Below are 23,782 nucleotides of genomic sequence, written 5' to 3'. Positions count from 1 at the left end.
GAATTGCCCCGCAAGTCGTGGCACCAATGTCCTTTCATACAACAGCGGTTTAACTCCAGCATACTGAAATTGTCCTAGGTGCCTTTCTGTAATAAAGCGAATCTGGTGTCTAACAAAATAGTGGGGAGGACACACTAATTCTCAACTGCATAATGAAATATACTTTGGAAATGGAAAGGAAAGGCATCAGATTGTTCTGAAAGTGTGCCGTGTTAAGATCTTACAATCCAAAAGTGATAAAGTTTTTCAACAGCTATTCTCATACCACTATATAAAACTTGACCTACTCACTGAAACAGGAATTTATTGAGCGCCTACTGTGTGTTCACCACTAGGCCAAGCCCCAAGATGGGGCAGGTGGGGAGGGTAAAGAATAAGTGTAGGTTGCATTTTTAACCCGCTAGTGGTTTACAGTCGACTTTAAAGAATAAAACCACGAGACCATGTAGACCAAAATCTTAAATTATGTGGTGCAAACCATTCAAATACCACACAAGTTCAGGAAAGATAGACTACTGAAGGAGAGTCATTAGAGAAGCTTTCAAAAAGCAATTAGATTTCAGCTGGGCCTTGGAAAAGTGGTAGGACTTAGATAAACGGAGAAAGTGGAGAGGAAAGCATGTCTGAGAATAGGGGGATTGTGTAGAGGCACAAAATTGAAAACAGGTAGACTTCACAGATCAGCAGAGACTGATCCGGATGGAAAGTGTTAGAGGAAGAATAGGAGAAAATAAAGTCATAAAGATACAAGAGGATCAGAAACTAATGGATTTTTACATTCCTTTAAAATCTCCTTTGGGAATGATTTCAACCTCCTCCTCAGAGTCAAGAAATTCTTCCCAATGATTTAAATCTCCTTTGCTGCTATTTTGACCTTTTCCTGTTGTCTTAATTTTTGAAATTCTATTTCTTACTCTAAGCTCCTCTCATTAGGGTATTCTTGGTCCTGACTGGGCCCAGCCTCTAGATCCATAGGAAAGAGCTGGTTTTTAAAATAGCAACTCTCCTTTTAGATATGGATGATGAAAATTCTCCCTCCATTGTACACATGGACAAGAGTTTTATAAATTGGAGATTCTCTGTAGAGCTTTAATGAGATATGCTAGTTGGCATTTGTTCAACAAATATTTATTAAGCACCTACTGTGTGCAGGTACTGTTCTAGGGGCTTGGGATACTTCCATAAACAAAGAAATGAAGAGGATCCTTGCTCTTGAGGAACTTATATTCTACCAGATGGCTTTGCTGCTAAACCAACTATCAAATAATGTTTCTACTCTCAAAATTCCTTCTTTTTACAATGGACTAATTTAGTTAGCTGTCAGAATCTTCTCTTTAAGACACTCAGACAGCTTTCCCAAAACAGAAAATTCCTCAATCCTTAGACAAAGGAATTTACCTTAGGTACAGTTTGATAGGGATTTTTTCCCCCTTTCTTTAGTTTGTCCTCCTTCGTTCCCTGACAACAGTTTCTCGTAGAATATTTTGGGAAGAAGTTTCCTGTTCTTATTTTTCCTCTTTAAATTACCTTGCTCACACATGCAGCCTATGAGCTGCTGCTGCTGTGGTTGTATTTATTTGTTGAACAATCCTGTCCTTTGAAATGATTCATTCAAGAGCCGTGAAGCATTCAAAGCAGGATGTGTGACTCATTTGGTAAACAGCAGCGTCTCGAAGTAGCGAGGAGTAGCCTGGGATTAATGGAGGTGCAAATGAAAGTTATGTTGGCTCTGAGGTGTGTGTAGCCCCTTCCCTGCTTCTCCGTTTCCCTGGTCTCCCAGATGGAAGGGAGAGCCGGCGCTGGGGCTGGAGCACTGCAGCGAGGCTCAGAAGCCTTGTCTAGACTGGCACGGATTTCCCAGCTGCTTCTCTCAGAATATGTCGTCAATTCAAGCTATTAAATAGTGTTCAAAAAAGGTCAGTTATTCCTTCCACCCTGTGCAGCACCGCTATCATTCTATTCTAGAGCTTGCTTCCCATAGTTTCCCAGGTCTTCTACGGCTTTTTCATGCTATTTTCTTTCATCAAAATATGCCCGAGTGTAGATAGTGTAATAACAGAAAGTTATTCTGCCCATAAAGCGTTGCCAAACCCAGAAACTTTGGAGAAGGGGCTAGTTGGGTTTCTGCTTAAACCACTTTTCAGACTATCACAAATATAAACTCAGTTCCCCGCGTTGTCCCCTGATAGTTTAGGCAGTCAGGGTGCATTTCCTAGTAACTAAAGAGTTCTGATTTGTCTCCTTCTCCCAGTCTGCTCTTCTAAAACAAGGAAAGGGACGTGAGTTAATCATAGGTCAGGATATAAGAGCATTTTTAAATATGAGGCAAATCCACATGGAAACTGGAGCTGTGGTGGCCAAAACCAACATGTCCGGAATGAGTGTGGCTGGGGGCTGAGCGCATATTGCACAGGAATCTCACTGGTCACAATACTTTACCAGGGATTTACCTTGAAACTCTTACATCTCTAATGCCCACGTGCTTGTGCCTGGCTCACAGTCAAGAGGCAAAAATTTAGCTTTTGTGTGGCCTGAGCTCTCATTTGCCCTGAGCCATCTCTTCAGTTTTGTTCAGTGCTGCTATTTCAAAAGGTTTCAGAAAGACTAGTCTTAACGGGATTAGGGAAAGAACTTTCTCTAAACATTGACTTGTTCAGAATTATTCTGCAAAGAAAAACTAATTTGTACTATAATATCTGTCTACTTTGAGGTTAAAAAGGGAAAAGAAGAGAGAACTATCTGAGTACATGATGTATGCCAGGTCCTACACTAAGTGTTTTATATAATTATTTCATTTACAAGCTTAAGAAAAGAGGAGTATGGGGGAGCCTTCTGGGGGGCCTGAAATGTTTCATATCTTGATCTACATTGTGATTATACAGGCATAGACTTTTACAAAAATTCATTGAGCTGTACATTTAATGTTTGTGTTCTGTGTATGTTACACATCAGTTTTAAAAAAATTAAAAATCTTAAGACTTTATTCATTGAGATGTATTCCTGATTTACAGTTCCTACCATCTTTGTTCTTCAGGCCATTTCTACTTCTTTACTTAGCTCTGTTCATTTAGTCAGCCTGCTAGTAGGAAGGATTCCAGATTCTCCTATCACAGAAGGATGGGTGAGAATGAAATAGAAATGGAAAGGATTTTACCAAAGTTCTCCCATGGAAAATTGTTAATAACTAACTATATTTTCTCTGCCCATTTTGCAGCTAATATCAGTTTTCAGATTGACTTCCTAATAGTCCTGGCATTCCATTTATGCTTCTTAACATTTTTGAAACTAAGAAAATCTCTTTTCTTGCTATTTTTTTCCTCCATTGGGGACTGAAAATCCAAAGTAGCCAAAATTGTTTCGATTTGGTTCTTCTTTATTATCTCTTGGTTACTAACAAGGCAATGCATGAGAATTCCATTTAATTTGTTCTCCCAGTTACAGAGCCTTCCGTCTCTGTCTTCCTAATTTCCCTGTCCTGAGTATTTGCAGATCTGTAGTACGTCAGCCATTTTATGAAATGAGGTTGGGAGTTCTCTGCCTAGGTTTTTTTCCGTCCAAGTTTCAGATCCAAAAACATGTGTTGGCAGTTTGGCTAGAGAAACTAAAAAACAGCTTTTTTTTCCCCTTGTTTCTTTCTCTCTTTCCCTGTTACCCTGTAACAGGATTTCTCAACAGAGACAGAGTTGACATTTTGGGTCAGATAATTCTTTATTTGGGGGAGCTATCCTGTGCATTATAGGATGTTTATCAGCATCCCAGGCCTCTACCCCCCAGAGGCCAGTAGCATCCCCCCAGTTGTGACAAACAAAAATGTTTCCAAGCATTGTCAGATGTCCCTGGGGGGGCAGGGTTGCCTCTGGTCGAGAACCACTGCCATATAGTATAAACTGCATTAGAGAAAATGGGTTTGGGGGGAAAGATTCAAGATTGGCACATGATTAAAATTCCTGTCAGATCTTTGAGCATATTATCTAGATCAGAATTGTCCAAAAAAATATAATGCAAACCACAAATGCAAGCCACATATGTAATTTTAAATTTTCTAGTAGCCACATTAAAAAGTAAAAGTAAACAAGTGAAATTAATTTTAATAATATATTTTATTTAACCCAATATATCCAAAATATTATCATTTCAACATGTAATCAACATAAAATCAATGGGATGTTTTACATTCTTTTTTTCTTTTTTTGTACTGAGTCTTTGAAATCTATTGTGTATTTTGACTTACAGTACGTCTCGATTTGGACTAGCCACATTTCAAGCGCTCAATAGCCACATATGGCTAGTGGCTGCCATATTGGATAGGGCAGATATAAATCATCTTGGTCTTTAGATAGGGTTACAGTTAGCACATGACACTTTCCCTCCCCCATTTATGCCAAAGAACTGTCCTGATTCATGTACTGAGAAGTAAGACTCTACACCTGTGTTACCATACAAACCCTCTTCCAAGGCATATAAACTGCCTTCCCCATCGAGTATGACTCAAATTCTTCAGCCCCCATTTTGAATGATATCAGTATTCTCTTGTCATGGAGATGATTAATATCTACACATTTATTGAAAATCAACATTATTTATGCTACAACCAGAGTGAATGTTCCCTTAGTGGCTCTTTGACAAACCTTAGTCATAGGTAAGACCAAAAAACAAAGGCAGGCCCAGGGTATTAACAACTGGAAGAGCTAGATTTGTTTTTGCTTGAGGAAGATTGGCCCTGAGCTAACATCCGTGCCAGTCTTACTCTATTTTATATGAGGCACACCACCACAGCATGGCTTGATGAGCAGTGCGTAGGTCTGTGCCTGGGATCCAAACCCTCGAATCCCTGGCTGCAAAGTGGAGTGCACAAACTTAACCACTATGCCACCAGGCCAGCCTCATGGAAGAGCTAGATTTTTAAATGGGCAGTAATTCAAAAAGAAAATCCTTTTGGAGCCTCTCAACCCATTTTAATTCAATAGAATATGTTTTTAATAAGGTCAAAATTTTTATCACTTAATAATTTTAGATGTTTTGATTGAGAAATGGCTTTCAGAGGGATGATTTCCTAAGCATACAGTTCAAGATTGTTCTAGAGAATTCCTTTTTTTTTCTTTTTTGCATGAGAAAGATTGGCCCTGAGCTAACATCTATGCCAGTCTTCCTCTATTTTTTCTGTATGTGGGACACCACCATAGCATGGCTTGATGAGCAGTGTGTAGGTCCATGCCTGGGATCTGAACCCTTGAACCCTGGGCTGCGAAAGTAGAATGTGCGAACTTGACCACTGTGCCACCGGACTGGCCCCTCTAGAGAATTCTTAAGAGTTAACTCTTAGTAAATGAGAGAGAATATAAGGAACAATGAAAATAATAGCCAGATTGACATTCACTTTAACAAAAAGCTTTAGTGAACTTTTATTCTCCCCCTCCTACTCTAGCCATACAAGCATTATGTTGGAAAGGGCGCGGAGAGAAGACTGGAGCCAAGACCAGGCCAGTGCCTTGCTTCTGCCCTTTTGGCTGCTCCTGCTCTGCAGCACACTACTTGATTTACTCAGGGATTCTTAACTTTTGTGGTGTCATGAATCCCTTTGGCAGTTTGGGGAAGCCTATGAACCCCTTCTCAGGATAATGTTTTTAAATTAATAAAATATGTAGAATTATTAAAGGAAACCAATTATTTTGAAATACAGTTATCAAAAATGTTTTAAAATATTTGATATCTGTGCTATTTTATTAATGCATTAAATAACTTCTAGTGGTGAGTCTGGTGACTATCATAATTCCAAAGTAGTGATGAGTATAAAAGATATTTTGAGATATCTGTAATAACTGTAATATGAGATGAAAATATGTGTGATTTCTATTGTTAAATTTCAGTTAGAGTTTAGTGAGGATAAAGATGTAATTTTTTTCCTCGACACGTTCAGGTATCAGACCATCTGAGATGCTGATGGGTGGGAGATCCTTGCAGCCACCTTCAGATCTCTTCAGATCCCAGCTTTGGATTTGGAAAAAATAAATAGCTCAAGAGGGAATGGGGTGGTGTGGAAGAGAACAGGGAGTGTGCAGCAGAGAGGAACAAGAAGTAGAGGACAAATGAGACAAATCAGGATGGTGCAGCAACATTGTAACAGAAGAGGGAGTTGCCTTTTAGAATATTAAACATTCCAAACCAGAGCAAAAACGGATGGAGGTTAAAATCTTTCTCCCAGCTCAATTTTGAGCAAACTAGATTTCTGATAGTAGAAAAGGACTTTTTGCTTGAAAGTCATTCTTCTAGATTCTAGAACATTGTGCAAAATTTTTCAAGCTACCTACATGATATTTCCTTGAAATATGTATAAACAAGTTTTTTAAAAAATATTATTACGTTACCTAAATGTATAACAATACATTTTGAAAATTTATACTGCTGCCTAATCCACTACTCTTCCTATACCCCTAAAATGATGGTTTTTTTCTCTGTTGTAGACTAGATTCTACACATTTCCTTTTACCAAATACCTGTCAATCCCAGACTCTGCAGTGACTTGTGTAACCTACAGATATCATACCCCTGGGTAACACCCTGTTCCCTCCTTTCCCCACCCCGACCCCGACCCTTTTTTCCGTAGGGAACAATCTCTGGTGGAAACAGTTGATGCCTAGAGTTAACCAACAAGAGAGAAAACTAAAGTTCTTGGCTGAATTTCCCCACACTTGAATCAGTTTTGCCCTAGCTCTACTGGAGACCACTAAGACAGTCTTTTGTCTGTTTTACTTCTTGGTTCTTCATACTTTCCTTTGAAAATTCCCTTCGCCCTTCAGGCCTGTGGGCTTAGCCTGGAAGGGTTGTAGATCTTTAACTGGCTTTAGTTGTGATACGGCTGAGAGCAAATTGGGAGAAAGCTACTTTCAGGTAAAATAAAGGAACTTAAACAGTACCGTGTTGCTTTCTTGACTGGAGAGGAGCTGGGATGAAGCCAACTCCTGTCTGTCTGGCTCACAGTCAAGAAGAGCTGCGGAAAGGAGGGCATAGGTATAGTGTTTGGTGGGAAGTGTCTATGTATCTAATGAGGAGAGTAAAAAGAGGAGACTAACCAGTCATTATTTTTAGAAACAAAAAGACAATAGAACCATGTTTCAGAGGCTCCGCTGGTGAAAAAGCTCTAGGAAACTGCAGCATTCAAGCTTTACTGTGTTGCAAACGTTTTAATGAAGGAACAGACCAGCCAGCCTCAAAGGGAATTTTGAGGGTATCATTCTTTTGAATTACTGCTGTTCATCTGTTCCCTTCCCCTCCCCTTCTAAAGAAGGGGTGGGAGCATAAATTATTGTCCAGTAACCCTGTCTTATTTAGTCTTAAAGTGAAGCAGACCTAGCCTCATGTCTTCATTGTCCTTTCACTCAAACCCCTAAATAAATAAAATCTCTATACCATCTCCTTTTCCCTTCCCTCATCCTGCCTACAGGCTTCTCCTTACCCTAACAAAAAAGGGTTTCTGCTTGCATTTTTATTCTGCCATTATATAACCAGCAGCATTGCACTGGCCCCTTTATGACTGATGGAGCCCAGGCGGGCTGCCCAATGAGGGGAGACAGCATTTGGCCGATGGGGCTGGTGTGTGCCATTACTGCTGGCCATTGGGCCTCTGTCCTCTACAGCTCCATCCTGGCTCGTTAAAACCCTGAGCCAAATAGCTGGGCAGGCGCCTGCTGTAGCACTGTGGGGGCCAGGAAGTTAAATGGTTCTCCTAATCCTGCATAATTTATCTCCCTGTTAGCCCCCTCATAAATAGTCCTGTTCAGCCCCACTGTGGAGAGCTTCATTCTGAATTTCCTATTTTTGTGATGACCAACGAGTGCCCAGCCTTTCCCTTCTTCTCTCTTTGTTATTATTATTAAAAATTATCTTCCCCTTGTTTGCTACGAGTTTGCGTTAATGTTTTTTTCATTTGGAGCCTCCTGCCTGGACCCCACTTCACCAACAATCTGTCCACTTCTCTCGTTTGGACCTGATAATACAGAACAGTTGGTACTACGGTCTTCGCCTTCTCCTATCATCCCAGCTTTCTATTGCATCTTTTTCTCCTTCCCATTTTCTCTCTTTTAATCCATCTCCTCTCCTTTTCCATCACTTCCAGTTTTTTCTCCTTTCCATTCCCTCTCCAGTCCCTCTTTCCAGGGACCAACCTTATTGCAGGATGTTTGGTAGGACATTTTAAAAGGACACTGAATCGCTTATTTTTTTTTTCACATCTCTGTTCTGTTTCGTTTCAGAGATTTACAAATGAGGACCACCTGGCAGTTCATAAACACAAGCATGAGATGACATTGAAATTTGGCCCAGCCCGAACTGACTCAGTCATCATTGCAGGTATTTGCTGCCCCAGAAGCCACGTGCCTTGATATCACCAGACAGTTAAGATTAATACCAGGGACCAGATGTACTGGGAGCTATACTCCCCTTCTCCCATTAAGAGCCCTTATGTGATCTGCATTTAATCAGGAAATAGGAACACTAAAAGCTCCCAAGTTTCTATTGTGCCTTCAACTCTGTTTTTAATACATGATTGGGTTCTATGGTTTTTGAGGGTAGGTGTATTGAGGTTTTGCCTTAGCTTTTTTCAGTCTATTCCCTCCTTGCCTTCTTTTTATTAAGAGTTTGGAAGATTTACAGACAAAAGACGCCTTTGACATTTCTCCCTATCCACAGTGAAGGAGTGAACAAAAGAAAGCAAGAAAGCCAACCTAGCCTGGCTGCTTCTCTTCCACCGCGTGTCAGTTTTCCCCGAGCAGACAGATTGTCAGTTCGTAAATTCAGCTTCCCCTGTGAACCCAGACACCATTGAAGGCAGATTTCCAAAGCTCAAACAAGACGTTTAGTCAATGGGACCTTTCTAAGCCAATTTGGGTGACCTGGAACCCCTTACCGGTTGTTTTAGATATTGTCTTGCTTACATATGCCATTCTCAAGGGAGCTTTCTCAGCAACTGCTCTCAAACCCTGCCGTAGTTCTGTTGTGCCATTTCCAGCTAGACAGGCGTACACACCAAAGTGCGCTTTTCTTTTGATACTGTGAGGGGCTCTGATTTAGCCTGAGTTAAGCAAGCTTTCCTCAATATTTAATCAATAGGGATTTTAGTTGGTGGTTATTCCGTCAGTTAATGACTCAGGTAAGGCACAATTTCTCTAAGTACTACCAGCCAAGTGCTACTCAGTGATACTAGTATTCTCACAATCTTGAGCTGTCTTATTCTTTCTTCAAATCTTCTATGTTCTCTTCCTTTCTCCTCTGTCTGCTGCAGCCCTCATTATGCCTGGCTTCTTTTATAGGCTCCTAGCTGGCCTCCTTGACTCGTCTCTCATTGTAATCCATCTTGCATTCTCTTGAAAAGCCAGTTTTCCTTAAATTCTTCTCCTGTGTTCAAAATCTGTCATTATCTTCCTATTTTATTTTCTCTTGCTTTAAGGCTATTTGAACTTAGATTTTTAGGCTTTCCATAACCTAGCCCCATGGTACCTACCCAACTTTACATGCAACTTATATACCTAACATGATTATCTTTTGACCTAGACCTACCTTTGTCTCCTCACCTATACGTGGTACCCATACCCTGCCTCTCTCTATGCCTTCACCTGCCTTACTCCTCTTATCCTCCAAATCTTCTCTTCTCTCTACCATCTAAAGCCATTCTTTAAGGCCCAGCTCAAGTCCCACTTCTTGAAACCTTTCCTAACTACTCTGTTGTTAATTTGTCTTTATTCAATTTCTACAACAATTTTATTCTCTACTGCACAGCTATTTTTTGTATAGTATGATGCTGTCTATGTATATTAGTTTTTATTTTCTCAACTAGAAAACATTCTCTTAATTCTCTAGGGCAAGAGCCATGTCTTATATTTGAGCAAAACTCCTGTGCTCCTGTCCCTCTCCTCCCCCAAATTTACACGTTTGTGCGCATGTAGCACCAAAATATATAGAAAGCATTCACTAACGCTTGTTTATTTCTTTGGAATCGGCAGAGCAGGCTGAGGGTTTTCTTACACATTTTCAGGATGTTTGGCTGTTTGTTCAGGAATAGGAGAAGTTTGTATGAACCTCAGATCAGAGATCCCAAAGGCCCTTTTCTGCCATAGCCATGCCCTTAGCTGCCCTGCCCTGCTCCACTTGACTTGTGACTTCTTGTGTGGACGTGCTGCAGTACTCTCAAAGCATAAAGGATGATAGCACCTCTACTCCCGCAGGGATGGAAGCAAGGTAGCTTTATCATTGGTCAGCCAAAGCTGCCAGAGAACCTTTTAAAACTATTTTGGGAGGAAGTGGTAACTTTTCCAAACACTCTCGTTCAGAAGAGGTTTTGTTTAAATTTTTTCAACATACAATATTTTTTCCATGGACAATCCCACAGGACTATTCCCAACTGATCTTGCTAGAAGGAACAATTTCAGCCCCAGGTCTCACTCCTTAAAATATCATTTAAACATTGTTCTATTTCTGTCATTCAGTCTAGTGGTTTGAGGTATGAGATGGACCCCTGAGGTGACTAGCATGTCAAGGAAAACCATCATAGTAGAGTTGGGATCAGGGAAGAAGATTCAACTGACCCAACAGAGAAACACTAGAATAGCAGAATGGGGAGAGAGAAGCTCAGATCTAAAATTCAGTTTGGGCCACAACTAGAAGGACCTGCAACTAAGATATACAACTATGTACCAGGGGGATTTGAGGAGATAAAGCAGAAAAATAAATAAATAAATAAAATAAAATTCACTTTGCTTGAAAAGTTCCCGTGGGTTACCAGGAGCCTTCCTCTTCCCAAGGGCAGAGGCGATGTATTGAGGAAAGACTTGTTCAGCCCCTGAGAGGATATTTTGGCTGGCAAATCTCAATCCAAATATCCTGGCTTCCGGAATTCACTCTGGGCCCCAGTCTCTGTGAAATGAGCTCTATTGTTTGCAGTTTCCTTTTCTAGCTCATGATCTTGCTGTCTTGTTCTCCAGCCCCTAGATTTGCCTGGGATGCCTTCAGAAGGTAACAGACCCTTAGCTCAGTGATCGCTGAGCATCATTTCTTATTTGGTAGCTTTAGCAAGCAATCTCAACCATCTTATCCTCAGTTTCTTCTCCTTATTAGATTTTAACATCCATCTGCTTATACCTGCTCACTTCAGACCTAGCAGGGAGTAAGTTTAAAAAGAAAATGTCATTTAACTGTACTTGATTTTCAAATCTGGAGGTTTCACAAACTCCACCTGAATAGGTGGTTTTGTTTTATTTGGGAGTGAGGGAGGTGAAACCAACCTCTGGGAGAAAGGTGGTTAATGGATAGTCACACAACAAAACATTGTTCTGTCTTCCCTCTGCTGGCCTTGAGGCAGCACAGCACACACACCCTCTGGTGGCCCAGCACCAGCCTTCACCTGCTAGAGCTCTGTAACAGCAAATTTGCCCCGTCACAGAGACTCTCTCCCGATAGAAGAATAAAAATGTGTTCTCTGTATACTCTCAAGTTTTAATTTCAGGTCAAAACTCAAATAGAGGTGTCTTTTCTTTTTATATCTACAGATCAAACTCCTACTCCGACTAGGTTCCTGAAGAACTGTGAGGAGGTGGGGCTCTTCAATGAACTAGCCAGCTCCTTCGAACATGAATTCAAGAAAGCTTCAGATGAGGAAGAAAAAAAGGCAAGAGGCGGGACTTTTGCTGAAAAACTGGTAGTGTTCAGATCTAGGCTATTTTCATTGTGCCCTGGGATAATTTGCTAATTGGTTAAAGTGCAGAATTATGGGCTTGGATCTATAGAACCAGATAGTATTCACTAATCCTAGTCAACTTTTCATATCTTTAAAGGTCCAGATGATGGATCAGCACAAATCTGTCTTCACCGAAAGTCAGTCTTCTTGCCCTTCCGGTGGAGCATTAGTTCAATAATCTATTTTTTAAAAAATTATTTCTGGGGTCGACCCCGTGGCCAAGTAGTTAAGTTCATGCGCTCCGCTTCGGTGGCCCAGGGTTTCGCTGATTGGGATCCTGGGTGCAGACATGACACTGCTTGTCAGGCCACACTGAGGTGGCGTCCCACATGCCACAACTAGAAGGACCCACAACTAAAATATACAACTATGTACTGGAGGGACTTGGGGGAGGAAAAGCAGGAAAAAAAAAAGAAGATTGGCAACAGTTGTTAGCTCAGGTGCCAGTCTTTAAAAAGAAAAAATTATTTCTGTTCTGAATATGTTGAAGATGTTAAAAGATTCTAAATCAGTCAGATTTTGTTGGATTTTTTTTTTTTTTTTTTTTTTTTTTTGCCAAATCCCACTCTTTTCTGAGCTAATCAGACTTCTCACCTGGACTGTTTTCATTCAATCAGCCAGTCAACAAACATTTATTGAATTTACATCACTGGGGGAATGTTTAAAGAAATTGAGGAAGTTTTGATTGGAAAAAAGAAGATTCAATATGAACAAAATTTCAGTCTTAAAATATCTGAAGAGCTTTCACATAAAAGAGGGGTTAAACTTATTCTTTGTGGCTCTAAGGAAGTAGGACTGGAAGGTGGAAGCTATCACGAAGTGTGTGAAATTCTATGTAGGCCACTGAATGTAGCTACTGTAGAGAGGTTTACAATGTTAGAATCTCTTCAGATTCTGAGGTGCTGTGATTCTGACTTTAAAGCCTTTGTATTTCTGGATCCCTAAAGAAACCTTTAGTTTCAAAGACCAGAGGAAATAGTTTAAGAGGCAGAGCCAAAGGAAAAATAGTTCCCATGGAATAAGGGATTTTGGAGAAAGGAAATTGGAAAGATCAAAGTTTACTTTGGAATTAGAATTCTACGTTATTAATCACTATTTAAATCAGGTCTGTGTAACATAATAATTCAGAAAAATTCCCATATCTCTATCTCAAAACATATATACATTAACACATGTGCCTCCCGTAATTGTATGTGCAGTCTTCTCGTCATTCTTTTTCTTTAGAAGCCTAGATGTCTCAGTTGCTTCAACCTATGTGGTATCATTTTATTTTACAGCTTCCCTACTTCATCCCCCTATCATTTCTCCCTCCCCCAAACAGAAGAAGTCAGTCAAATTGTTCCCACCAGGATGTGAGGGATTTTAAAGCAAACTCATTATAGGCATATTCAAGAAAATTAGCCTCCCTTTAAAAGCTTCAAGTCTTTTCCACTGCCATTTTAGCTCAGTTGACATTTCTGGGAGGCCATTCAGGTTGGTCAGGCGTTCGCTCCTCGGGCACCCCTCCGTGACTCTTCCTGCCTCTGCAGGGCGGCTTCCCCTCCTGTTGGTGAGAAGCACAGACTCGGTGGAAGATTGTCTCCAGGAGTGTTTCATGAGCCCCGAACTTGACTGAACCACAGCTTTGCTGGGAGATGCCCCTAGGGGATTTTAAACCTGTGGTTGTATTTACCTGGGGGCCTCTCCTTCCTACCTCCCTCTGACTTAAGGGATCCCAGAATTAGCTCAATTGGGCTGACATCTTAGCAATGTAGAAAAAATGAGGGCAGAAATGAAACCTTCTTTGCCATTGCTCACCCCCATTAGATTGGAGAGAAAGAACCTAAATTACCCCACCTTTTCTAATGTAGTAGACACCAGATTATCTTCAGTTTGCTCAATTACCAAGAAGGTTTCTAGGAATTAAGGTAGCAAGGGAAGAGTTAGAAACAAGCTCCTCTTTCACCAGGAAGCCTAGAATATGGGAAGAATAGAACAAAGGATCCACTTTGCCATGAAACTGAACTGCAAAGCCAGCCCTCCAATGTGGTACAGTGTCAGGGCCATCATCTCAGATGGTTTATTGTTCCCTGCAAAGCCGTTTACGGCTCCACAGTTCTGTGATACGATTGCACCACTGCCAGAAAACGTACTCTCTTCCCTTTCTGGTTTTCTCCAGCCCTGCTCCTAGGACCAAGTTCTCATTTCTTTCACTGATCAAGTGATCAGCCTTTCCTTTCTTTGTTACCGTACCGCAGAACCCTGTCTTTCTAACTTCCAGCCTCTAGCACCAGATTTTGGGGTGAGATTACCATCAAGTCTGGGGAGTTCCCCAGAAAAGATCTTTCCTATCTTGTTTGCAGTGCTTTAATAGCCAGTTTGTCTTTGTTTCCTTTTAATAATTGGGTAATCTAGTCATTCTGATTGGCAGAAAAAGTGCTCGCAGCTCTCGAGTGGCCAACAGAGCTGGTTGGGAGTAGGCAGGCACTGGGTTTAGGAATCATTTTACTTTCCTGAAAAAGAATATAATCATAATATTTGCATGGATTTAAATGACATCTTTTTTTTTTTCCTTTCAGGGTCTTGATAAGCATTATAAGTATTTTTTTTCCTTTTAGAATCTTTGTAAGTGTTCACCCATGGCGAAGCAGGTGTTATCCTCATCCTATAGTTAGGGAAACAGAAGCCCTGAGAAGTTAAAATGATTTGCCCCGAGCTGTTCATAAAACCTAGCTAGGTTCCACACTTTTTTGACTTGTAATTCCATGCTCTGACCGAGGGCTAAACTTCTTAGAAGTGTATTCCCTGGATATATTTTATCTGGAAAGGTATAGATTCAGCCTGAAGGAAATCACAGGGTTGAACTATGCTTGTTTCTCCCTTTTAACAGGCTGCTGCTGGGCCCCTTGACATGTCTCTGCCTTCTACTCCCGACATCAAAATCAAAGAAGAGGAGCCAGTGGAGGTAGACTCATCGCCACCTGACAGCCCTGCCTCCAGCCCCTGCTCCCCGCCACTCAAGGACAAGGTAAACTTCTCTAGCGGAAGGCAGCCCAGGGCCGGCCCCGGGGCGAGTGGTCAGGTTTGCACACTCCGCTTCGGCGTCCCTGGGTTTCGCCGGTTCAGATCCTGGGCACGGACATGACACCACTCATCAGGCCACGTTGAGGTGGCGTCCCACGTGCCACAACTAGAGGGACCCACAACTAAAATATACAACTATGTACTGGGGAGATTTGGGGAGAAAAAGCAATTAAAAAAAAAAAAAAAGAAGATTGGCGACAGTTGTTAACTCAAGTGCCAATCCATAAAAAAAAAGAAAGGAGTCATCCCAAATGCTGATTGATGGGTTAAGTTTTGAGTCATTAGTTGTATAAATAGTGTGTGATATAAGAGGATTGATTATATTTAAATAATTCTTAATTGTTTAGAAGATTTATATAAATTTCACCTATTCTCTGAACCAGAAATTCCACTTCTAAGTCTATATGGAAATGAAATCAGTGCATACATCCACCAAAAGAAGTATATAAGGGGCTCGCCCTGTGGCCGAGTGGTTAAGTTTGCATACTCTGCTTCAGCGGCCTAAGGTTTTGCCATTTTGGATCCTTGGCACAGACCTAGCACTGCTCATCAAGCCATGCTGAGGCTGTGTCCTACATAGCAGAGCCAGAAGGACCTACATCTAGAATATACAACTATGTACTGGGGGCATAAGAAGAAAAAAAGAAAAAAAGATTGGCCACAGATGTTAGCTCAGATGCCAGCCTTAAAAAAAATATATAAGAATGTTCATAACATTTGTATTCATAATAGTCAAACAACTGGAAGTGGTCCAAATGTCCATCAATAAGAGAATGAAAAAATAAATTGTGGTATATTTCTAAAATGGAATACTTCATGGCATTAAAAAACAATGAACTAATGATATAGACAGAAACGTGGATTAATCTCACAAATATTATATTGAACAACAGCAACAACAAATTCAGACATAAAAGTACATACTGGGGCCAGCCCGGTGGCATAGTGGTTATGTTTGTGTGCTCCTCTTTGGCAGCCCAGAGTTCGCCAGTTTGGATCCCAGGCACGGACCTACACACTGCTCATCAAGCTGTGTTGTGGTGGTGTCCCATATACAAAACGGTGGAAGATTGGCACAGATGTTAGCTCAGGATCAATCTTCCTCAAGCAAAAAAGAAAAAAAAGAGGAAGATTGGCAACTAATGTTAGCTCAGGGCCAATCTTTCTCACCCCTGCAAAAAAAAAAAAAGTGCATACTGTATGGGCCAGCCCCATGGCATAATGGTTGGGTTTGTCATGCTCTGCTTCAGCAGCCTGGGTTCACGGGTGTAGATCCTGGGCACAGACCTACACCACTCGTCAGTCATGCTGTGGCGGCAACCCACATATAAAGCGGAGGAAGATCAGCACAGATGTTAGCTCAGGGCTAATCTTCCTCAGCAAAAAAAAAAGAAAAGAAAAAGAAAAAGTACCTATTATATGATCTCATTTACTTCAGTTTCAAGAAGAAGCAAAACTATTTGATGATGCTAGAACTCAGCACAGCGTTTACCTCTTGTGAGGGAAGGTGTGATTTGGGAAGGGACACGGGACAACATTCTGGGGTGCTAGAAATGAGCTCTGTCTTGATTTTTACATATGTAAAAAGTCAATTAGTTGTATCCTTTAGGTTAATTCACTTTATTGGATGTATGTTATACTTCAATTAATAAGTGAAAAAGAAAAATCACATAATTCATAAACTGGACATTAAACAATTTAGGAAAAAAAGTCTTCCCAGAGGGAGGTCTTCTAGTGACTCATCACTCAGTTTTCACGAAGTTTAGTCTGTGTAACCAGCACCTGGATATCATCAGAACCTCAGAGTTCCAGTCTCTACTGCTCTACTGGTGGGTCTTGTTTTTTTTTTAAAGATTGGCACCTGAGCTAACAATTGTTGCCAATCTTTTTCTTCTGCTTTTTCTCCCCAAGTCCCCCCAGTACATAGTTGTATATCCTAGTTGTGAGTCCTTCTAGTTGTGGCATGTGGGACGCCACCTCAGCATGGCCTGATGAGCGGTGCCAGGTCCTCACCCAGGATTCAAACCAGGAAAACCCTGGGCCGCCAAAGCAGAGCACACGGACTTAACCTCTTGGCCACAGGGCCGGCCCCTCATTTTAATATCTACTGTGGATAGACCATCTGTACTTCATTTTACCTCCCTCCAAATTTGGTTTGATAACTTCCCTAAACTACCCCCTCCATAAACATTACAACTATCTCCCCTCCCTCCCCTTTTCATCAGCTGCCAGGTCCTAGAGGCTGTCTGGAGACGGTTTCAGGGCTGCTGTGGCCACTGGCAATCTAAGAGCCTAACAAGTTAACAGTGGAAGCAGTTTGTTTTATTAGCACATGATCATTATTCAGACTTCTGTAGCCCTTTTTTAAAGGGGTCTATAGGAGATACCGAGTTGCCTTACCACCAGTCATATACCTGCCTTTTCCCATTAGAGATCAGAAGACACTCAGGCACCAAGTTTAGAATGAAAATATCTAAAATGAAAAATTATGACAATCCTTATACTTTATATGGTACTACAGTGCTGCTACAAAGACTTCAAGTATTTTTCCAATTGTCGTCTCATTCATATGGCCATCATCCCTGAGAGAGAGATAGCCAAAAGGTCTTAACTCAGCATTCCTACTGAATGGGTGAGTCAGGTATGGGTCCATTATCACAGTGGAATCAGGCCATGATTTATGAGTTGCTCTAGTGCTCTTTACAGTAAATTTGTACTAGGTTTTACCAGCTACGTATTTCCCTATACGTAGACCCTTAAAGAATCTTGTGATCTGTTGGTCTCTTCTCCCAAGGAGGTTGCCCCGAAGCCTGTTGTGATTTCTACGCCCACGCCTACCATCGTTCGCCCTGGCTCCCTGCCTCTCCACTTGGGCTATGATCCACTTCACCCAACCCTTCCCTCCCCAACCTCCGTCATCACACAGGCTCCACCATCCAACAGGCAACTGGGGTAAGTAAAGAGAGCAGGGAGAAACAGTGAAGTCTGCATCTCTTGCCTCTTTGTGAAATGATTTCATAAAACAGGGACTGTTTTTGATACTTCAGGAAAATGAGTCACTGAGGTTGTCTCAAAATAAATTTTTCTCCCCATAAACAGAACCTCCTTTACCTTTTTAGTAGACAAGCAAGTATTTATTTTGGGAGCAGTACCTCCTTAATTTGGAAGTTTAATACACTTCTTCGATCTAAAAGAAGAATCCTTAAAACTTTAGGAGGTCCATCATAGTGGTGGAGGTCACACAGGAAAGTATGTTTAGTTCTTGACTTCAATCTGTAAAAGTTTATTGGGGCACTACTGAATGAGGAGCTGAAACCCATTAAGTTGTCTTTTGTGAGTCTGGTGTTCCCCTCAGTCCCAGTTAGGGTTCTTGGTCTTTCCTACCCTTAATTTTGTTTATTTGTCTCTGTCTTCACTCCTGGCATGGCCGACACACATTTCCTAATGGAATGACTTGAGATCCTGTCCCCAGGTACCCATGAGTTAAGAGGTTATAGTCAGGATTCAGCCTCTTAAAGCTTTTGTTCTCTGGACCCAGTAGAAAAAAATACCAAGGGACGTCTTTTTTGGGCAAGGGTAGAGAAAAATGTGGAAAGGAACAAGAGAAACTTACTCGTATTTGGTTATCATATGATATAATTCAGCTTTGCAAAATGACAACTTTAGTCTAACCTGCCCTTATTTAAGGCAAGACAGAATTTATACGTGCCAGTGGTAGGAATGTCTATTTAATTTTTCTAAACTCCCAGGAGGATTAGCTTCCCACCCATTTGAGTTCAGTGGTGTTTGCTTAATTTGCAAGTTATAAAGATCTTGCCATTTCTCTCCATCCATAAGGTAAGGTTAGTAGCATTTTCTGCTTTTTCCACCTTCATGAGGGTGTCAGGATTTTATAGTGTTGCCCTGTACCTTCTCTAACTAGAGAAAACTGAAAAACCTCCTATAATTATAGGAGGAAGATCCGTCAGCAAGAGGGTCTGGTACCATGACCACTGGTATTATGACCACTTCATTTCATGTCTCCTCCAGGTCTCCCACTGGCTCCCTCCCTCTCGTCATGCATCTTGCTAATGGACAGACCATGCCTGTGCTGCCAGGGCCTCCGGTACAGATGCCTTCTGTTATATCGGTGAGCGCTGTAGTTGGGGCAGCCAACCCTACCCACACACTAATCCCTCCCTTCCACCTGATTGCTCATAAACACACACGAGCCCCTGGGAAACGTGGGCTCTGGTCTGTATTAGTTGAGCATAGCAGCCTGCCCACGCTCTTCACTAACCTCTGCCAACCCAGCACTATGGAACACTAGACAAAGACTCATCTGGACAATTGGCTCCTGGTCTAGAAATTGATCTTGCCAGCCTGCTGATTGGTTGATTTCACTTGGCACTTAGCACCTCCCAAATTGCCCACCACTTTCCTCAAGATACAGTCCCAGCCTGTCTCATAGAAATTGTCACAGCACTGAAGGATTAGATTCCCTGCCCTGTGGTGCTCCATGGGGGAAGGTATTTCTCAGGCTGTCCCTGCATACCCTGTGGGCAGATTGCACAGAACAGGCCCTGATGTGCCAATCTCAAAAGCACTTCATTTTGGGAAAGTGTTGCCTCACCAATAGTATTATGTTCCCTTCTGGTTTTTCTTCCTTCTCTTGATCCAGCTGGCCAGACCTGTGTCTATAGTACCCAACATTCCTGGTATCCCTGGCCCACCAGTTAACAGCAGTGGTTCTATTTCTCCCTCTGGCCACCCTATGCCATCAGAAGCCAAGATGGTGAGTATATCCTGGCCTGGGGCAATGTTGGGCCTTCTGAAAGACTTGGTATCAGCCTAGGCTTTTCAAGTGAGCCAAGCAAAGGAAACTTCTGGGGCTGGCAAAGCTAAAGACATCCTGTGGTGGGGTCTAGAGAAGAAAAGACCCTGATTCATGACTCCTATCTCCTCTCTTCCACCTTTGGAGCCTGGTACATAGAGCACGGTGGTGAAAAGAGGCAGCACAGATTGTTTGGAGTGGGACTCTTGCTGTTTTAGTTCCAGGGTGACAGATGGAGGGTGGATGAGTGGGCAGGAGAGCTGGCCAAGAGGTGAATAGCTGCGTAAGCAGCACCTGGCCCGGTTCCAGGAGAGAGCTTTCATCTGCACTCTACTGCTTCAACACCCCCAGCCCTCCACCTGTGCCACGATGATAGCCAGGGAACAGAGTAGGCATTTTGGGGATCCAGGTGCACATTCTCTCTCCCTCGTCATTTTCTTTAATTCCTCTGTTAAGGGAAAATTAGCATGGAAATTTTAGCTATCTGTAAGGTCAGTAATAAAATCTAAGCCCACTCTTCTCACCCTTTACCCTTGACAAGCTAATTTTTCTTATCTTTCCCCACAGAGACTAAAAGCCACCCTAACCCACCAAGTCTCCTCAATCAACGGTGGTTGTGGGATGGTGGTGGGCACAGCCAGCACCATGGTGACGGCCCGTCCTGAGCAGAGCCAGATTCTCATCCAACACCCTGACGCCCCGTCCCCTGCCCAGCCACAGGTCCGTTGGGCCCTTGCATGGGGGAACCAGTTGTGTCACCATTACTCTTTATGTCATACCTGTTTTTCAAAGAGAAGAAAGAGCAGAATGGATTTCAGCTTTCTGGGCATCTTCCTGCTCTTTGGTTCTTGTTGACAGTGTGACAGTAGCACAATACACCATTCTTTACCCACCCTTGTGTTATACTTATGTGCAAACGGGCTGGACATTTGCAGAACTGTCACAGAGGAGGTCTCAATTTTTGCTGTTTGTTTCTTTGTATATGTGAATGATGTATCTACAGAACCCTCTAAAATGGGACAGAACCAGGGCCAGCCTGGTGGCGCAGTGGTTAAGTTTGCACATTCCACTTCTCCGTGGCCCAGGGTTTGCCAGTTCGGATCCCAGGTGCAGACATGACACTACTTGGCAAAAGCCATGATGTGGTAGGCATCCCACGTATATAGTAGAAGAAGATGGGCATGGAGGTTACCTCAGGGCCAGTCTTCCTCAGCAAAAAGAGGAGGATTGGCAGTAGTTAGCTCAGGGCTAATCTTCCTCAAAAAGAAATAAAAGGGGGGACAGAACCTCACTTCAAACCACTTTGTGTACCAGGCAAAGGAGGCTTCTCTAGTCTCTTTCCTATTTATTAAGTCTTACAAAAGAAAACCTTACCTGGTTAGATTTTACAGCAAAAATCAGATGGATAATAATAATATATTAATAAAATGTAGGGGGCCAGTCCGGTTGCATAGTGGTTAAGTTCACGCACTTTGCTTCAGCAGCCCAGGGTTCACGGAGTTGGATCCTGGGCGTAGACCTACACACCGCTCATCAAGCCATGCTGTGGAGGCATCCCACATACAAAATAGAGGAAGACTGGCACTCATGTTAGCTCAGGGCCACTCTTCCTCAAGCAAAAAGAGGAAAATTGGCAACAGGTGTTAGTTCAGGGCCAATCTTCCTCACCAAAAAAAATTAAAATGAAATAAAATGTGATTTCACAGTATTAAGATGGCTCAGTAAACAGACACACAAAAAACACCTTTTCCTTGTCAATTTACTTCGTTCTTGTGACAGAGAAAGTAAAGTCTTAAGCCAGAGCAGTCCCATGTAGATGCCCAATTTTTTCTCAAGGAGGGCTAATTTTTAATGTTTCTTTGCAAACTGAATAGGCCGCAATTTTTGCATTGTCTGTACTGGACAGGTGACAACAACCTGAGATGGGTTTCTAGAGTTACATCCTTTGCCCAGCCCTTTTCCTGATGTCGCCACCTGCTTCATCAGTTGCCACCACATGTCCCAACATTTAATGGCCATATGCTGCCTTAACGCTTGGCCAACAACAAAGCTTTCCTTTGAGTTTTCTTACTGGAAGCTACGCCTGCCTGCCCTCCGGTAACCCCTTCCCATGCCAGTCCCTGGAGATGGGAAAGCATTAGTCCCCTTGCCCGAATTGTGCTGCTTCCCTCTTGAGGAAATGACATGACTTCCTTTTTAGTCACACTGATTCCTTTCCTTCTTGTTCTTCCCTTCTTTCTCTTGGCCTGTTCTTGGCCTCCACTCCCTGCGAGAGTTACTGAGTTGCCTATGAGAGCAAAGGAACATATCATTTCCCTTTCCACATCCTCCTAAAGCACCGCTCTTTACAAGTGTTCCAGTGAGCTCACAACAAAGAAGAAATTGAACATCTCAAGAGAATTAGTGTAAACTTCCCTTAGTGTAGTGAGAAGCAATGATCCAAGACCTCTAGTTCATTAAATAGAGTTTGAAATTCCCTCTCCAGTTTTTTCTTTTGGGAGACATGATATTAGTCTGAATAAATAAAATGATCTCTGATTACTGTATTAATGGAGAACATGCTTCAGTAGGGCCTGAAGTGGAGAAGACTCTGTTTTTTTATGAGCTCATGTGTATTCTCATGCAACTGATGTGAGCTCTGGCATTTGGGAACTAACATAGATAGTCCCTAATAGCAACAGATCCAGGAAGAATTTATTTTTGGCATTGTTTTACATTATGTAGTTTCTTTTATACAGATGGTTGACCTTTCTACATTTTAATTTGGGCCACTATTATAAAATTGGTCTATCTTCTCTGACCACATACCAGCTAACAGAAACGGAAGATGATCCAAAAGTGCTTTAGTGACAAGGGACAGCAGCCTGAAGTTTAAAGACACAAGGCAGTCCTATATCATCAATTTGTAAATGGATTGAGAAGTGTTTTTCTGTTTAAAAAACAAACAGAACAAACAAGGCAGGGGGATTATTGAGGGTGATTAATAACTGATTATAAGTAAAAAGAATATACTAATCCATATCTCTCCATACTAGCCCCTATTTCACGGTGGTAAAATCTTTCCTCCTTTTCTGAAACTTGTTGTGGCATGCAGTGGTTTATATATATTGCTTGTCCAAATCAGTGATTCTCAAACTTTTTTGTTCCACAGTCTTCCTAGCAGTTCCCCTGCCACCCGCCCCCATTACAGTTTCCCTGCCTACAAGACTCTTATTGTTGAGGAAAAAAAGTTGATCCTAGTTTCATTTTGTCTATCTCAGACATACAGTTTCCAACTGAACTGTGGTTTGTCTAAGTATGAGGCTGAGAAGGCTGGAAAGAAATGGGAGGCAGAATGAGGAACTACTCCAACAGGGAAGCTAAGGGCCAGAGTAATGAGACTGGCTTTGGTTACAGAGACTGGTACATCCCTTTACCAGATCTTTACCAGATCGTACGAATTTACCGAATGTCAGGTTTAATTTGGAAAGGAGTGACATTCCCTTCAAGCAATTCCTCTTCCTTCCTGGGCAACAGGTCTCACCAGCCCAGCCCACTCCTAGTACCGGAGGGCGCCGGCGACGCACGGTGGATGAAGATCCGGATGAGCGGCGGCAGCGCTTTCTGGAGCGCAACCGGGCTGCAGCCTCACGTTGCCGTCAAAAGCGGAAGCTATGGGTGTCCTCCCTGGAGAAGAAGGCAGAGGAGCTCACTTCCCAGAACATTCAGCTGAGTGTGAGTGGGTTCTGGAGGATATTGGATCGTTGAATATGGGGAGTGGGATTGAATCATAAAACAGTGGGACAGTAGGATAGAAGATGGTAATTCTTTAAATTAGGACAGATCCAGAAGATGTGCCAGGAAAAACACAGAAAGAGTCTCTTAGTCAAAGTTGAAATCTCTTCCCCAGGATTGGAAAAGACACTCACCATCTACTCCCAAATCTGCTACTAGAACGAGTCATCCACAGACCCATTTGGGTGAAGAGAATTAGATTAAGTGCCCCAGGGGGGCTTAAAAGTGCTCTTTTCAGCCATCAGCAGGATCCGACTGAGGTCATGGAATACCCAAAGGGAAATGTATTTGCCCCAGATAATGCAGCTTAATAAAAGAAAGAAAGAAAAAGCCATACAAGCACAAATAGAACACTTATAATCTGGATAGTTTCTTGATTATTATTTTCCCTTCTTCTGATCATTAAA

At 42.1% G+C, this 23,782-nt stretch overlaps 1 protein-coding gene across 10 annotated transcripts in view; it reads left to right on the top strand.

Annotated features, from left to right (window-relative positions):
* LOC106835294 (cyclic AMP-dependent transcription factor ATF-7) overlaps positions 1-23,782 on the top strand; it is an 81,786-nt gene that overhangs the window by 47,859 nt on the left and 10,145 nt on the right. For 6 of the 10 annotated variants that reach the window (XM_014847570.3, XM_014847572.3, XM_014847569.3 and 3 more), the window contains 8 exons: positions 8,250-8,346; positions 11,538-11,656; positions 14,595-14,732; positions 17,583-17,740; positions 18,818-18,917; positions 19,449-19,562; positions 20,169-20,321; positions 23,118-23,315. In XM_014847570.3, the coding sequence (XP_014703056.1) occupies positions 8,250-8,346; positions 11,538-11,656; positions 14,595-14,732; positions 17,583-17,740; positions 18,818-18,917; positions 19,449-19,562; positions 20,169-20,321; positions 23,118-23,315 (1,077 nt within the window). The remainder of the gene's footprint in view (positions 1-8,249; positions 8,347-11,537; positions 11,657-14,594; positions 14,733-17,582; positions 17,741-18,817; positions 18,918-19,448; positions 19,563-20,168; positions 20,322-23,117; positions 23,316-23,782) is intronic. The other 4 variants (XM_044755665.2, XM_044755666.2, XM_070494066.1 and 1 more) reach the window with 1 other exon arrangement.

The sequence above is a fragment of the Equus asinus genome, chromosome 22 (genome assembly GCF_041296235.1).
Source record: "Equus asinus isolate D_3611 breed Donkey chromosome 22, EquAss-T2T_v2, whole genome shotgun sequence".
Taxonomy (NCBI): domain Eukaryota; kingdom Metazoa; phylum Chordata; class Mammalia; order Perissodactyla; family Equidae; genus Equus; species Equus asinus.
The sequence above is the reverse complement of the archived record's forward strand: the minus strand, read 5'-3'. Positions and strand labels throughout refer to the sequence as shown.